We start from the raw sequence: 17,192 nt of genomic DNA, 5'->3' as shown, positions 1-17,192 counted from the left end.
AAAAAAAAAATCTCCGTTTTTCCCTCCACACAGTGAACATGGCCACAAGCAGACTAATAGGTGCTGTGGCAGGCACCATTCTGGCCCTGGGGGTGATTTTTGGAGGCACAGGGTGGGGAATAGAGTAAGCATCTTTATGAGTTTCAGAGTGTTTCTGTTTGGTTCCTGGTGTGTGAGCTGACCCTTGGTACCTGACTTCCCATGTGTCGTCTCATTGATGTGTGTCCCGTGGTAGTGCAACTTGTGGTGTGATTTGGACGTGTTCGTGTCTTGTGGTTTTCTCGTGCAGTGGAGAACCTTCTCCTGTCTGGACCAATGTGGGGCATAAAATAATATTGGGGTGCTTATGATGTCTTTACACTTAAGGCAATGGTCCAAACCTTTCCATTGCTCCTCCACTTGAAAAAAACAATTTTAAGATATGCCTTTTTTTTTAAAAAAAATTATTTATTGGCAAAAAATGCTTTAATATGGGTGTTTTATTAAGATTCCTGTAACAAAATTAATCATCACCAAATAGATCCACATATACACCTAGGAATTACCAACAGTTGTAGCTCTTTTTAAAAATAATTTGAATGATAGTCGCTAATATTTTCTCCAATTTTTTTGAACAATATAGGAGGCTTCAGTTTAATTTTTTTTAAAGAAGATATTTAGGATGCTGCCTTTATTTTATTTTTTTTTACAAAACAAAACAGGTTACTATCTTAAAGTTTATATAAATTTTTGGGAGCCAGCAGCATTAAGAATGAGAAGATATTTAATCCAAACCTGCAAAACCTTAAGTGAACAGTTGTTAATTATCTGGTGGATTTGTCTTAAAAATAGCCAGCATGTTAATAAATATATTGCGCATCACTTGCCCATTAAGCCCTCACGGAAATACAGCTCTCTGGTGCCTTTATTTAGGTTGCTCTGTACTTGATCCACGCATCCTCAGAATAGCTGTCAGTTCATGGGATATTGCTTTCATGAGATTGCTAATCTATAGATTAAAACGTTATCATATTTTGTTTTTTTTTCTCTCTCTCTAATTACAGAGAGAGCATTTGCAAATAACAGAAATACTCCTTCTCATGCTGTCTTTTCTACTCACCGTGGTGGTGGTGAACACTTCACAGCAGCACAGGAACAAATTACTGGTATCTTAAGAAATCACCAGATGCTCTCTACTCAGCCAGCCCAAACCACGGGCTTGCTGATAACATCACACACGTACCTCCTTAATGCCATCAATTGCACCACACAGAAGCTCTTTTTACTTACAGGATCTGGGAGAAATGGCACGAAGAGGGAAGCAGCTCCGTAGGTCACACTTTGTTTTGGAGATAAACCTTCTCCCTCCTGGATCTCAAGGTTTTTGACTAGACTTGGCTCTTCTGATGGATGTTGGCTGTGAAACTAGTTAACCCAGGAGAAGCTAGAAATACTGGAAAAGAGATTTCGTTTCTCCTTTCTGGTTAGAAAATAAAGTATATCACAGAAGTAAAATATTCAGAGAAAATAAGAACTTTATTTTATGAAATTTCACCTTGGCTCTGTTGACTGGATTATATATAGAAGTAACATTTCTTTTCCGGAGGAAATTCTGTACATTTATGTGAAATTCCTCCTTGGAAGAAAGGTAGTTTTTTTTTAAAAATCATCCCAATTCTATTTTCTCCATACAATTTCTTGGCTGTTGGTGGGCTACAATGTATTAACTGAAGGGATGAGTTTTAATAATTTTCCCTTCGAGTCTTAGAGCTAGACAAAATCCAAGGCCTTTGTTGTAAAGCATAGTCCTTGTTACCAGCATTTGTTCCATCCATCCCTTTCAGTGTTGTTGGTTTGTGGCCTTTTCTGGTTGTGACAGGTAAGTCTGTATAGGTGTGTGTATATGTATTGAAAGTAGATGTTATCATTCTTGGCTTATATACTGTTTTTGTCTATTAGTTAACTAATTTTTTTCCTTCGAATTTTAAATTTCACCTTAATTGCTGAAAGTAAATACCATTTAAAAAGAATAAAATCTACATAGGATGATATAGTTTTAACAGTTTCTAATTTAACTGATAGTATAATGTTCATTTAGTCACTAAGGATTCCATGGACAGAGGTTTTGTCTTATTTATTTTGTTTGCTTTTATTTCTACTCCTTAGCTAATAATTGTACATTCGGAATCATTTCTCATGGATTATGTGTTGATTTTAATTCCAACCTGTTCTCTGAGCTAGTAATGTGCAAATCATGTCTAAAGCATAGATTATGTACATGGTAATATAAATATCTTTAAATGTTTGTGTCAAAATTTGATTCCCTATTAAACCGTGGGGAGGAAATACATACAAATGGCATAATGTTTCATTAGCACAGGGGTTAGCAAACTGTCTGCGAAAGGCCAGATGGTAAATGCATTTGGCATTGCAGGTGACAGGATGTCTGTCACAACCATGCAACTCTGCTGTCCTAACATGAAAGCAGTGGTAAACAATATGTAGACGAATGAGTGTGGCTGTGCTTTAATAGAGTTTCTTTGAAAAAACAGTCAGCAGGGCCAGATTTGGCTGTGGGTTGGAGCTTTCTGACTGTTGATAGAGAGCAGAAACTTTAGAGTCAGACAAATTTGAGTTAAATCTTGCCTCCATCACTTATCAATTTCTAGAAGCCTCAGTTTTTTCATGTGTTCAACAGAGATAGTCATAGTTCCTACCTTGTATAGTTTTGTGAGGATCAAATGAAATAAGCCTTGTCAAGTGCTTAGTAGAACTGCACCTGGCATGTCGTAAATGCTCATATATATAATATATAGCGGCCAACCTGTTTTTATTGTTCTCATTATTAGTATTATTATTTTATTGGTGTACCTCTACAGGCCACTGAGATTGGTGTTCTGTGGAACCTCAGTGGTTAGTCTTAAGAGTGTGTCTGTCACAAGCCCAGAAGCCTGAAGAGGCTGCATTCCCGAGACACCCATTGCAGCTGTCCTCCACCTTTCTACTCACACCCACAAGCACTGGGTAGTCTCTGAGTAAAAACATATGCCGCACACAATTTTAGTGCTGCTAAAAGTGGCATCCATTTATGTACACAGTTGAGGGCACTGATGTGAGCAGAAAAGAGAATTATTTTACACAGCAACAAATGTGTGCACAAAATCGAGAATTTTAGGGGAACTACCAAAATTGGCCTTGTGACTTCTACAACAGGGACATAATGTTAGGACTGAAAATATTTTGCTGTTGAGAGACACTGTTCCTGCATATTAGAATCCTGTAGGATGTGATGTTTGAAATAATTGTGTTAAGGTTAATGTTGCTTACATTTAAAAATAGTGAGGTAAGGTGTTTTTCATGTGAGTGGAGAGTGTGTGTTGTAATATTTATCAACTCTTACTCAAAAATTGACAGAAACTCCGTTTTGTATTTTTTTTCTTGCTGTCCTTCCTGTTCCCTTCTTTTTATGTATATATATCCAAGCCTCAAACTTCAAATGGGAACTTGAAAGATAGCCTTAATCGAACTTAAAGAATTCTTTCTCCATTTCCCCAAAATTACCCAAATGAGTTTTACGATTCTTTTAATCTTGCCTTTGGAACCCCATGTTGCTGTTTAAACACTGTGTGGGTTCATACAGTAAAGAAATCTATCTTTGAGAACAAGACTTCAAAGTCAGATCTTTATTAGTAACCTTCTGACTTCTGAATTTTAACTGTCTCACAGTTGGGGATAAAAATTTAGCGTTCAGACAACTATATGTGTTGCTTGAAAGAACACTTCAGTAGAATATTTTCCCTTCTTTTCAGGCCCTCATCTGCCAATCAGATTGAGCTAATTCTAATTCAGTCATGTTCTTTATGCACTTTTTTACTTGTTTGATTCATGATATTGGGAAAGGGGAGGAGAAGAAAGACAGGCAATGACAGCAATCGGGGCATATTTGCTTCAAATTCTGCAAAAGGTGAATTTAATGGAATTTAATTGTCAATACTGCAGAAGCTTTAGATTTAAAGGCATTCAAATCCAAACGGTAGCTATCCATAGAATCGAAAGTGCAATTAGGCTAAGTAATACAGGCGATTTATGTGTTTAGCAATCTTTTATGCAGGGTATTTACTTCCTGAAACCGCTTAACTGCCTTTCCCTTGTGGTAACGAAAGTGATTGGCTCATATGACTTTCTTCCCATGATCCTTTGTCACAGGTCCTAGTGCCACCAATCTCATAATAGGCTCCATCGCTGGTGCCATCCTGGTAGCAGCTATTGTCCTTGGGGGCACAGGATGGGGATTTAAGTAAGCAACGCCGCATGCCTTCTTCTCAGTGGCTCTGGCACTTCTCTTTTCTGCTTACATAACCAAGTTTTGAGTTCCTGCTACAAGTTTTAACAGTAAAACTGCTAAAATTGAATATTTTTATTCAGAAATGGGTCAGAAAAGAAGAAACATGGAAACTCAAATGTCATTTTCAGGCAAGTGGGAAAACATAAATTATAGAAGGAATTCACATGGTTTAGGAGAACTAAGTAAAAGTTTTTTATGAGACATTTCAGCTTTTAGGAGCCAGCATTCTGAGATATATTTATTTATACATAGATAATCAAAGAAACTGCGTAGTTGGAAATAGTGGATATAAATTATTTCTGTATGTTTAAAACAGGCTTATATTCCATTGAATTTTTGAAATTTTCACAAGCAAATAACCATTTTTTCAATTTTTCACATGGAATTTATATAGCATTGTGATTTGAAAAGCTTCATTTAAAAGCAGATTAAATAAAATATATTTTCATTAATTCCCTAACCAGCTGAATTAGTTTCACATTGGAATTTGAAATCTATGGCTTTGTGATACTTAATATTTTCTAATTAACTGCCAGTATTGACCTAACTGGTAGGCCTGGTGCATTTTCATAGTGACCTTTTAGCTTGTATTGTACACTGATCACTAAACTAAGTTTATTTAAATAGACATGCCAGATAATCACAAATAATCCTTAATTATGATCAAAAATTTTAAACCTAATTTATCCAGTTTGGATATTTTCATACCTCAGATTCATTGGATAATTGCTTTTTATAGCTTTTAATTCTGTAGTGACTTGATTATTGTGATTTGTAAATAAGACCTCCTGTGCCAAATAGTCCTCGTGATAAATTAAGTTTCATCCAGACCTATAGAAACAAATTTAAGTGGGAAATAAGACCGTTACCTAAATTCAAAACCCGCTTTGCCTCCATTTAGTTACTCAAAGAGGAAGTTTTTGACCTGAATTATTTGAGTAATTGCCTTAATTATGAAGTTTAGTCTGTTTTTTATTTGGAATCTCGAATTCAGTGTATTTAAACCAGGTAAAATGTTATTATTAGAAACCGATTATGAAAGAAAAGCCAAAAAATGATTTAAATAAATTTAACATTTTCTGTTAATTTTACTACATTAGGATTTAATGACTAAGCCTACAGGTTTTCAAGCAGCTTCAACCTGGAAAGTTGTTATCAAATGATACTTTTCTACAGAGATATTTATAAACTTGAACTCGTTTGGCGGAACAGTAGTTTTGCCATTAGTGTGTTTTCAAAAACACACACACGAAATGGGCAACTCACATTTGAATTTCTCATCATAATATTAATAAGACAATGCCCACATAATGAGTAGCTCATGTGGCACTTAACAAAAGAATATATGTTTATTCAGACTGGCCTAATTCAAGCAAAGATTTTCTTAGTGGCTCATTACTATAAATAAGTGATTGCACATTAAAGTACTTCCATAACCTGTTATTATTTTATAATGCCCCTTTGAACTTTTTTGTAAATGTTCCTCAAGGAAAAGAAATTTGGCTCATGCCCAGGCTTTAGCCTCTTTGGCATCAGGAAACCTCAGTTTCAAAGGCTTCGGAAACAGTCTACTATGCATCTTTGCCATCCAGCCACACGCAGTGTCAAATTTACCATTTCAACATTTGGAAATAAGAGCACTATTCTGTAGCAGGACCTCAAAACAGCGGCCTGGCCTAGCTCACAGCTTGAATTGCATGTTTCTTTGGGGAAAAACTGAAAAGCCTTTATCACTGTGTATATAAGTGGATTAGGCCCTGTACAGATTATATCTGAGAGAGATGTCTAATCATTAGAAGAACAGACAAAAAAGGGGGGTTAGCGGAGATGGACACTTAGGTGAGAAACAGCCTCTGTTGATGGCAGAGTGGAGATTAATGTGTAGGCATATGTGCTGCTGCACTAAGTCAACACCCCTCCCCATGCCCTAGGACTCTCATAATAATAATAATAATAATAATAATAATTGTAGAAAGGCACACAAGAGTGTGAAGTAAATACTTTTATGCTCTGAAACAGGCAAAAGAATTTTAAAGTGAGAAGTGAAAAAACTTAAAGAGTTTAAATTTGGAGAAGCTGCTGCTTTTTGTGCTTTTAGTTGCTACATGAGGATCTATCTGAATTTGCATTAGATTTCAACAGTAGCTATGTGGTTTATATTAAGTGTTAAGTAACTGCTTCTACTTTGCAATAAAAGACTTTGGGTGCTGAATGATAAAGCTTAGGCTTTCCTAGTGCATGGCAATTTTGGAGATGATTAGTCTAGAAATGATTTGGAAGTATAACTATTTACTAGTTGAACTGAAAGCCTTTGAGTTTCTCATTGAGTTCAAGGTAAATACAAAAGAAATTCCTTTAGGTTCAGAAGTTAAAAACAGTTTGTAAAAATGACTGCTCTCAATACCTTTATTGGAAATCCCTCTCGAAACCAGGTTTCTATTACCAGAAGAGAAATTAGCGAAGTAAACCGAAGAATTTGAGAGTACATGCACTTTCAAATTAAAGGAGAATGTATTAACTGCTCAGAAGTATTGCTTTTTCCTAATGTCACACTTCTTTAGGTGTATAACTGGGAGTAATTTAAATGTAGACGTATAACACCATACATGACCTCTTCTAGTATAAATGAGAGATTAGCTGTGATTTGACCCCTGACATTACCTGCCATTCTTTATAGTTTTTTCTTAAACCACATTTCCTCTGACAGAGGTGGAAAAAAGGATGAATATATGTGAATGTGTGTGCATGTGTGAATGTATGCACCTTTCTGTGTATAGAGTGATAATGAAGGTTTATCACGATTATTGTGATAAAAATTAAAATAAATTTAGATCTTTTTTTAGGATAGTAGATAGAAGGATAGTAGAGTCTGAAAGCTTTGCTTAATGCAAATAACACTTCTATAAGCAAGATTGTAGAATTCCTGAAAGGAAAAAGCATGTTTTATTTGGTAGATTATTTTATTTAACATATTCTGATATGTTGGTAATGTGGTAGCTATATTTTAGTAACTTCAGTTAATCCAATACTCCAAAAGTATGAGGATAATAAGTGAGGATATAGTTTATAGATTCCAAGTCATTAAGGTGAAAAATGAATATAGGCTTTTGGTTCACCAATTTGTCCAACTTTTCCCCACATCTGCATTTATTTACCCTCACCTCATGTTCCCTTTCCTCTCCATCACCTACATACACAGAATAAAGGTATGAACTATGGTGCAGAGGATTTCAAACCTCTGTTCTGATTGACTCATGGAGACTCATAGCCTATATCTGTTGAATAAAAATGCTACTTGATTAGATCATTAGATCTGTTGCTTTTTATTAAACTTTGGAAAAAATTGTGTAGATGAAGGATTGTTTTAGCTTAGGAAAGGTGACATATATATAAAAAGAGGATTTTATATCTCCATTTAAAAATGAACAGGATATCTATTTTTACCGTGGACATTCCCTAAATTTTAATACAGGAAATTAGGTGGGCGCAATCTAGTCATTTGCATTCACGTAAAGTATATGGACACCATAGGTGGTGGTAGTAGGAAAGAGAAATTCTAGGAAAAGAACTTGAAGGTAACAGTGATGTAGTTTGTTTACAATTCAGATCACAAGATTTCAGGATGAGTATTGAGCACTTCTGACCACATTATAATGTTTCAGTCTGTGGAACCCCATCACCATGTTCCACTGTCCCACTACTTGCTCTTTCCATGGGGTTCAGTGGCAGTAGTGGCCATACTGCCTGACAGAGCTTTTTTTTGACATTAAAGATGGTAACTTATTATGTCCGTAATTATCAAATGTGATTTCTTCTTTATAAGAAGTTACTTGGATTACAAGTTTTTACTAAGCCTGACTTTGTAAGCAATTCTGTTTGGCCTATGCTCCATTTCATCGGCTAACGAAAAGGTTGTTTTGGTATTCATGTAAATGAAAATTTAAAGGACCCTCCCTGGATTATCACAAGGAAAGTTAACTGAATTGTTTGAATGTCAAGTTGGGTGAAATTTGAAAGTAACTTAATATTGGTAATTATATTTTCTCAAAGGAATAAATGTCTTTTTTCTTTTTTTTTTGCTTTTGCTTTTTACAGAATTAGGAAATGGAATCAGTGTTAGCTAGTCTTTCCATGAGGAGGATAACCAGACTGTTGCTTATCTGAATTCCATGACTATAGCTCAATGTAAAATAAAGAACCTGATTCCCTTAGAGCCTTATCTTTCCTGGATTAGGCACTTTCTCACTCAGATCTAGCAGATGGTGGTGGTGCCAGGCTGGCCAGGAAGCCCCAGTTCAGCTCCCTGACTCAGCCACTTGAGGAAGTGAACTCAGTCTAAAGTGGCCAAGGTGTTCTTGGTGGTGGTGGTGGCGGGGGTGGGGTGGGGTTAGTGATGGCTCATCGTGGAAAGATAAGAAGGTGATAACGGTGGATAAATATATACCCTTGAAAGATCTAAAGGCTTTGCAATCTGAGATGGCTGTTGTTACCTGAAGAGCTTTGTTTTAATTTTGTATAGATGTAAATGTATATAATATATAGTGTGAACAAAAGTACAGGTGTTCAGAAGTAGTAAAAATTGATGAAAACTGGGTCAATGTGAGGTTTATGGATTACGATAATATTTTATAATGAACCAGAAATAGCTTACAGGTTATGATCAGAAAGTTAATTGCTTTCAAAATCCTAGTGAACAGAGAGTATTCAGATGAAACAGTTGTGGAAGGAAGATAGCAAGTACCTACACTGATAGCTGTGCTTTCATATTAAAATTGAACAAAAAGACTTTTTTTTTTCACATAGAAAATTCAGGACAAGCAGTGGAACATACAGCAGCTCATAGTGGTTTTACAATTGATAGATGCGTGGGGAGCCCTCACAACCAGTCTGCCACAAAGAGTGTCCCTCTTTGTCTTCATCGGGATTCCACTTAGTGGAGGAAATATGGTCCTGGAGTCCTCGTCAGTATTCAGAGCCCATTTTCCTGTAGAAATACATGGTTCTCCAGGGTGGTTGGCCTTCTGGTCTGGCCTAGGAACCCAGCCACCCAATATAACATCATTTCTCTAAAAATTGCAATCTAAGCTTCAAACACTGACTTTTAAAAAGAAAAAGAAGCTTTTGGACACTGGAGGTTGACTCTATGCCAGGCTGAAATGGAATTTCTTATCTCCATTCAAAAATGAACTGGATTGCAGTTATGACCTTGGACGTGGCTATTTACTTGATGTTCCCTAAATTTGAATAAAAGAATTTAGATATGGGAAATAAGAATCATTTACATGCATGGCGCTAGCTGGCTTGCTCTTTCCATTCATTTTAATTGAGGAGACATTAGTTTAACATTTCTCTTGATTTCCAGTAATACATAGATAAATAGGTTGGGGCCTGTCGTCCTTCAGGGTCATTTCACAAGGTCAAGCTGTCCCTGTTATTCCCCACCTGACTCAAGGAAAGTGTGGTTCCTTATGTGTCTACTTTCAAGAGCTGTGAGCATGGGTAGCAGAAGCAGATCCTGTGCTCCAAAGCAAACTCGGTGAGAGGTACATTATGAGAGATGTCCCTTTTCATCTCATCTATTTTCAGGGCAGCATCTGCAATGCCTGCTTTAAAGAATATTGACTCAAAAGAGGGTTCGAGGGAGATAGGGAAGAAAAGGAACTATCACTGTTGTAAATAGTGTTTGCTGTGTTGTATTACCTGCTAGCCCAATGAACCATGTGCTTAGGCCATAAATGGAGACGTTTTAATGAAAACTTTTTAAAAGAAGAGGGAGATTTTCTTTAAAATATTTTACATTTGGTATTTTAAAAGAGAAGCATCAAAGTGGTCATCTCGGGAAAAATAAGAACTTTGCAGGATGCCTTTATATATATTTTGAGCTTTGGTCTTTTTAAAATTACCTATGGGGGAGGAGGAATATATTCGAATCCTCTTGGAACTTAGGGCTGGAAGGGTATCCAGCTGGCCCTGAGTGAGTGGGCAGGGGAATGAGGGCTCCTGGGGACTCCTCAGTCTCCAGTTTTGCATGATGCCTCGGTGGCAGCAGCGTTGCACCCACCCAGTGTGCAGATTAAATGCATGAGCCCCCTTGCTTGATGCCCCACATGAAGCCAGACCATGGGGAGGTTGCAACCAACTTTTGTTGTTGCCTTGTACAAGTGTCTTGCTGGTTCTTTCTTTCCTCTTTTTAAACCTAGGAACCACTTTTTAGGAGACTGGACACTGTGTGCAAGGCATTTTAACTTGCTTCTTTCAACTAAGCTAATCTGCTGCATTTGCTTAACTAACCTGAGCCTGTGTCCATTCTCCTCTGAGTGTACTGTCTTCCTGTGCACTCCGGTTTTCAACTTTCTAGACATGAAAAATGCTAGTTCCATAGTGGGGTAAGAGCTCACACACCCAAGGCTGCAAGATAACTTGAGTAGAACAAGGCTTTTTTTTTGCCATTTTGGCAAAGGCTGATCCACTGATGCAGAATTCTCAGGTCTTGGAAAGAAGCAGCTACAAGACCTTTGCAGGGGTCCCCAACACCTGAGCTGCAAACCAGTACCAGTCCATGGCCTGTTAGGAACCGGGCCACAACAGCGCAATGTGAGCAGCAGGCAAGCGAGCGAAGTTTCACCTGTATTTGCAGCCGCTCCCCAGCACTAGCATCTCTGCCTCAGCTCCACCTCAGATCATAAGGCGTTAGATTCTCATAGGTGACAAAAAGGTTGGGGACCGCTGCTTAAAGTTTTTCTTAGTTCTAATAGCCCCCTAAATGAAAGAGCCCTCCCTATAAAAATCATCTAGTTACAATTGGCCATGCCAGTTACTTCTGAAACAAAAGACAAATTGGGCTAATGAGGCTTCCAACGATTTAAAATGAAAAACTTGAAGCTTCTTTACGTCTTCACAAATGGATGTACTCTAGTGGAGAGGTTACCAAGACATTCAAAAGTGTGAGCTATTCTGTGAATTTCAAGCTGTTTTGGAAAATCTGCCTCGTTGTGAGTTGATTACTTTGCTCTGGAACTAGCATTGTCATTGTCATCCCCCTTCTCTCATTATGATCTGATTAATATTGTGGATATTTCCCCCCTCTGCTTGCATCTTCTTTTGACGCGCTCTGGAAGAAATGTCAAGAAGAGGAGGTTCGATCCTACTCAACAAGGCCCCATCTGAATCAGCTGCACTGGATGAATGGTGCCTTGCACTGTTGGATTCTGGGTATGACATACTTGCAGCAACATTGCCAGAACTACTAAGTCTGTAAACAAGAACATTGGGTGGTAATGACAACAGAACTAAAGATGGAGTGACAGGGATGAGGTAAAAGAAAACTGTCCTTTTTGGAAATAATTTCAAAGAACTCCTCCCACCACCTGTCAATAAAAGGGAGCAAAAGACAATGTTATTAAAAGAACTATTTCAGAATCTTTTTTTTTTCTAACTGAAGGAAGAAGGAGCAACAACAACAAAAACTTAAGTGCAATAAAAGAACCATTAAAAAATAGCAAATGATTTTTTTTCCTTCCTCAGCCTGCTGGCACTTAATATCTTCTAAATGATTTGGCATGATTTTTTTTTTTTTTCCTTTTCCTACCAATGACACACTCCAGTGGCATGAAGATCTAATTTTCGAAAGGGTAAAATCTGCATGGCATATATACAACAAGCAGCTAGCAAGCCAATCCCCAGCAAAACGAGCAGTTGACTTCCTAAGATGAAGAGGACAGATGAACACAAGGAAGCTGCCTGGCCCCCACCCCCTAATCTAGACCAGGCCCCTCAAGGAACTCCCGCTCTTGTTGATTCACTTTCGCATTGTCTTTTCTGCTGGAACAAGTATTCTTTGGAAATGGGAGCTGGAATTTGAGCAATGATGCTATTGTATAATTCTTTTATAAATGTAAATATGGAAATAAGAGATTTTGACACATCATTTTCACTTGTCTGTACTGAAATATTTTTCTTGTAAAGGCTCTCTGCAAATTTGAGTTTATTGTTTGCTCTTCATCTTTTTGGTTTCTTTTCTCTATTTCTCTGTCTCTGTTCTGTCTTGTAACATGTTGTACAATGATTGTTGGGCTTGTTTAAAAAAAGACATGGAGCCACAGATGCAGGGAGTTTGGGCACAAAACAAGTTCAATTTAAAAATGAAATGCTCGAACCCCCAGAAAACAAAAGGTTGGGAGGGGGAACAAAACAACAAAATAACCCATTTAAAAATGAAAATTATGTAAATGCGAGTGTACGTACTGATAAGTCTCTAAAATTTTTTTGATGTCATTATAAACATATGTATATAGTGTAAGAGAGTAGATACCCTCTCAAATTAATCACAGAAGTGCCAAGCTCATGATTTCGGTTTTTGGTTTTGAGGATTTTCTTTCCCTGTCTTTAATGTGAAAGGAGGATAAACTTAAAGCCTTAAATTTAAAAAATGATTTTTCAATGTTGAAAGCTTGGGAAAAAAATTAAAGCTTTCCATTTTATTCACATCTATTACTGTCAGTATTTCATTCATGCTTCATCTTCCTGCCTCCGAATATGTGTGGTAGAACCCCACTGTAAAACCAGTAACGAGGGCAGACACAGCGATCTCCTTCTTACGAGCACTGTTGTAATAGTCTTTAATTCTGTGTGTTGCGTTTTCAGCAAACCTTGTTTGGCCCACAGTGTGTTGCTGGTCTGTGGAATGTTGTGCTGGATTATGATGGGATTCTACTATATACAAACTCACCTTATTTTCCCTCCAGGCAGATTTGCAGATGTAATCTGGGTTCCCAAATCCCTCTGAGTTTACTTCTCTTTCATGGAGGTTTCTTCTTCCATAAATATGATCATGACCATTTTCTGTCGAGTGTTAATTATATATGTTAATAAAGAAATTGGGTCCCAGCTTTGTTTGGAATGTAAAAACTTGTACATGATCCCTTCAGTGGGTTTTCTTGAAGGCCCCCAAAGAGCCCACACTTCTCTGAGGTCCTTTTTTTGGGAACAGGACATCACTTGTACTATTCACTTTATGACAACCAAATCAGTTTGCTAGATTTAGCTTTAAGTTTTTTCCTACCAAGATTCATGACACTAGTCTCATAACTTTAGCTTTGACTTTGGAAAGAAAGGATCATGTCCTAAAGATGTACTGCTTAAAACAGTGGGGATTTCCCCGTCTATCCTTAATTATGGAAGTATCACAGTCATAGAGCAGAAACTTTAATTTCTACATGCTACAGTAGACCATAACCTAACATCTTACTCCTGTTGTTGCTTTTTGAGTACTAGGTGCTACACAGGTACACGGTCTCTCTAGAACTAGCCATATGTTTATATTGTAATAACTGGGCTCTTTATAAGGTGTTATCAACCTTACTGTGGCTTCATAAGACACAGGTTGTATACCTTATCTAGTGGTAATGGCTTTTTCAGCTCGGAGGAAACTCAGATTACTTAGCATCTCTTCCTGTCACTGCATTATTTGTCTCCCTATTGCTGGATCCTGCTCACTCGTGGATTCTAAGTCACTGCTGTGTACATCGTGTACATTTTATTGCTCTTCCAGAGGCACCACGATGACTTAATAGAAACAAAACCATGGTGGTTACAAAACAAGTTAAATCTTTATTAATTAACTTTTGAGCATTTCACAAACAACATTGTAAATGTGCGATGTTATGTTTTAAATCAGACCACAGTGGTCCCCAAATATTATGTACATATGGCAAATGTCAGTGTAACTTTTTGTTACACTGGCAATTTCATAGGTAACCAAACCTATGCTCCAATGTTAAATTATTTGTGTGTATGTGTAAAATACACAAGCTTTAAGCTATGTGTGTATGAACATGAAAGATAATGCAACCATACCAATCATAAACAATGGATTATAATTATTTTTGGTGGCATTAGATTATATGTAGTTTCAAACTCTTTGCTGTATTTTCTTTGGTACACATCATTCATTTGCTGATTTTTGTGATGTGAATACTCTTTTTTATTAATTTGAGCTTAAAGCACAAGTATATCACTTTAATGTTACCCAACAAGAGTTAGTGTTAAGTGATGGCAAGTTCCCATTTCATCCGCTATACTTTTGCTGCATTAATTAATGACACATGGATGAGATGTGTGCTTAACTTCATTGCTCATCTGAGATACTGCATGAACCCACTGAATTAGAGCTACTCCTATTAGGTAAATGAGCAGTACACATAGGTGCATGTTACAAAATGAATCACATATTGCAATGGAGTTTACCAAGTGGTATGTGTGTTTTCTGTTTTTTGTTTTTGTTTTTGTTTTTGTTTTTTACTATGCAAAGATGGAAAATGCACAAAGTTTTCAAAGACTAGTGTCTGAAGAACTTTACAAACAATACTTGAACCCTTTCTTTAAAGTCATCCCATCATATTTTATAGTCATCACTGATTTTCATTTTTAGATGCTTTGTAATTTTTTAAGTGCACAACCTGAAGTTTTGTTTGAAGTTAATAAATTCATTCAGGATCTTGTTAGCTGCCTACGAATGGAGATTCAGTACTCATTGTATGCATCTTTTAGTCAAGTGTGTATTAAAACTTTTGTTAACATAAATGTTGTAGCTTTATATTTTGATCATTTTTCATAAACCCTTTTTCTGTGACTTCTTGTATTGTTGAATAAATGGCCATGTGCCTGATATCATCAAGTTTTAGCACAGATCTCTCAATCAAAGGCTCCCTGAAAATTTAAGCAGTCAATGGAGCAAAATAAAATCTCTGATTAATGATAATGTATTCCTGATTAGGATTCAGTTTCATTGAATTTATTGGAAATGCTTTGCTTCTTATAAATTGGGGGGGAAAGCCACCTTAGAATCATACCATTACTGTTTTTTTGTTTGGTTTTCATTCATTAGTGTCTATTCTGAGTGTTAAGGGGGTGGCTAGTAATAACATCCACACTATTGACCTGGTACCAAATTTTACAATTAAGCTGTGAAGAAAATAGAAGTGTTTGTTACATGAATTGTGTTATCAAAAACATTTGAAACAAGGCATTTCCTCACACCTCACATGGAATTGGTCATCAAATGATAATCCTTCATGAATGTGGCTCCTCTCCATTCCTGCTGCCAGGCCTTGGTTTGGTATCAACAGCCACAGAGATCTCATATGTCTTCTGCACTAACACAGAGGGAGGCTAATCTGACCACGTCATTCCTTGAAAGTTTGCTGGAGCTCTTCATTTTCTATAGGATAAAGTCCAAACTTAATAATGTAACTTAAACTTCTGTCTTTCACAACCTCAACCTTGTTTATTTTTTCTAGCTTTCATTGGCTCTTATCCTCTCATAATCACCCCACTTAAAGTTCTACTCAAAGAGCTACTTCTACTCAGATCTGAATAATCTTAAGTAAATGTTATGTCCACTCACCATAATTCATTTGTTTCTATGTCATTTCATGAAATAAATGTAGAAAGCACTTACATATAACATGAGCATTATACTTTAAGAAAGCATATAGCATATTAGAATTATTTATGTTTGACTTTAGAAGAATTACCTGATTATTTGATAGGTTTTTCTTTAAGTCATTCTATTTTTGAGGTTGACATTGAAATGAGTTCTACTCCCTGCTCCCTGGGTAACTGACTGAGAAAGATGACCCAGAAACCAGAAACTCCCTACATAATAGAACGGCAACCCTAGAATTAAACTTTAATGTGAATAATTAAGTAGATAATCCACATATTCAAGATGAGATTCCTAAGTAACTTTTGAAATTTAAAGTAGGCATGCTTTAGGTTAACGTGCAAGGGTTAGGGGCTGCTCCTCATTAATTTATTCAACAAATATTTATTAAGCCTCCATGCCAGGAACTCCTATTAAGGAACAAAAGAAAATTCTTGGCCTAAAGTTGCTCACAATTTGACAGAGAGATACATGTGATCAATGAAATTGTGAATGGGAGTAAAAAGAACTCATGTGGGCATGTGGGAGAGGGGTGCAGAAAGGCTTCCTGAAAGAAGTGAGTTCTGAACCATCTTGAAAGATGGCAGGAGCTTACTAATCTAATAAAGTGGGAAACATTCAAGGCATAGAAAGCAACATGTGCCAAGACCCAGGAAGAAGAGCTAGACTCTTGGGGTAAGTAATGCTAAGTGTCTGATCCATCTGGCCTATGTTTCCTTTCATCTCTCTCCCTCCTTTCTTTTTCCCTCCTACCTTTCACAAACACTTGATCTATAAAAATCCTATAGTAATGTGCAAGATCTCAAGGACACAACGATGAGCTCTCAGGCTTGTGAACAAGATGCAATATGTAAGTACAATGTGATAAGTATCCTAATAGGCATAAGTATTAAGTGCTTCAGAAGAAGAGAGAAGTGAAACACTATCTTTGCCCTTGAAATCAAAGAGGGTCTCACAAAGGAGGTAGCATTTGAGCAAAAGGCTTTGCAATTGAACCTAATCCCATGATCCCAGATTGTTAGGTTTAACTAGGGCTCATTTTGGCCGGAGGATGTTCGTTCATAGATGCCTTGGAAGAAGAACAACTTGTAATATTCAGTCTAATTTTCTAGTTCAGATATCTGGATTCCTTTTGCTTGTGTGAAGATTATTTTTATAAGATTCTCCATCAGAAGCTTATATTTTTAGATATTTTCCTACTGATGTACTCATCATGGATCATCAGTCTTAAGTGTTTGATGCTGTCCATAATAACAAAGAGTACTTTTTGACCTGAACTGCAAATCTCTAATATTTTCTTAACATAAAGATTCCTGGATAATTTCAGTCTGGAATGAAGTGATGGATTAGAACCATAAATGCCTTTACAGAATCATTTGTAAGTCCTTCAATTAATGACTTATCTGTCTTATGCCTTGGAGAGAA

General features: G+C 36.7%; 1 protein-coding gene across 1 annotated transcript in view; it reads left to right on the top strand.

The window, feature by feature from the left end:
- Nucleotides 1–14,082, top strand: part of ADAM23 (ADAM metallopeptidase domain 23) — a 155,054-nt gene extending 140,972 nt beyond the window's left edge. Inside the window, exons 25-26 of the mRNA XM_011369705.2 lie at nucleotides 4,186–4,276; nucleotides 11,443–14,082. Of these exons, the coding sequence (XP_011368007.2) occupies nucleotides 4,186–4,276; nucleotides 11,443–11,491 (140 nt within the window). The 3' untranslated portion in view covers nucleotides 11,492–14,082. The remainder of the gene's footprint in view (nucleotides 1–4,185; nucleotides 4,277–11,442) is intronic.
- The last annotated feature ends 3,110 nt before the right edge of the window (nucleotides 14,083–17,192 follow it).

This window comes from Pteropus vampyrus, unplaced genomic scaffold (genome assembly GCF_000151845.1).
Source record: "Pteropus vampyrus isolate Shadow unplaced genomic scaffold, Pvam_2.0 Scaffold152, whole genome shotgun sequence".
NCBI classification, from domain to species: Eukaryota; Metazoa; Chordata; class Mammalia; order Chiroptera; family Pteropodidae; genus Pteropus; species Pteropus vampyrus.
Note: the sequence above shows the minus strand (reverse complement) of the source record. Positions and strands in the feature narration are given on the sequence as shown.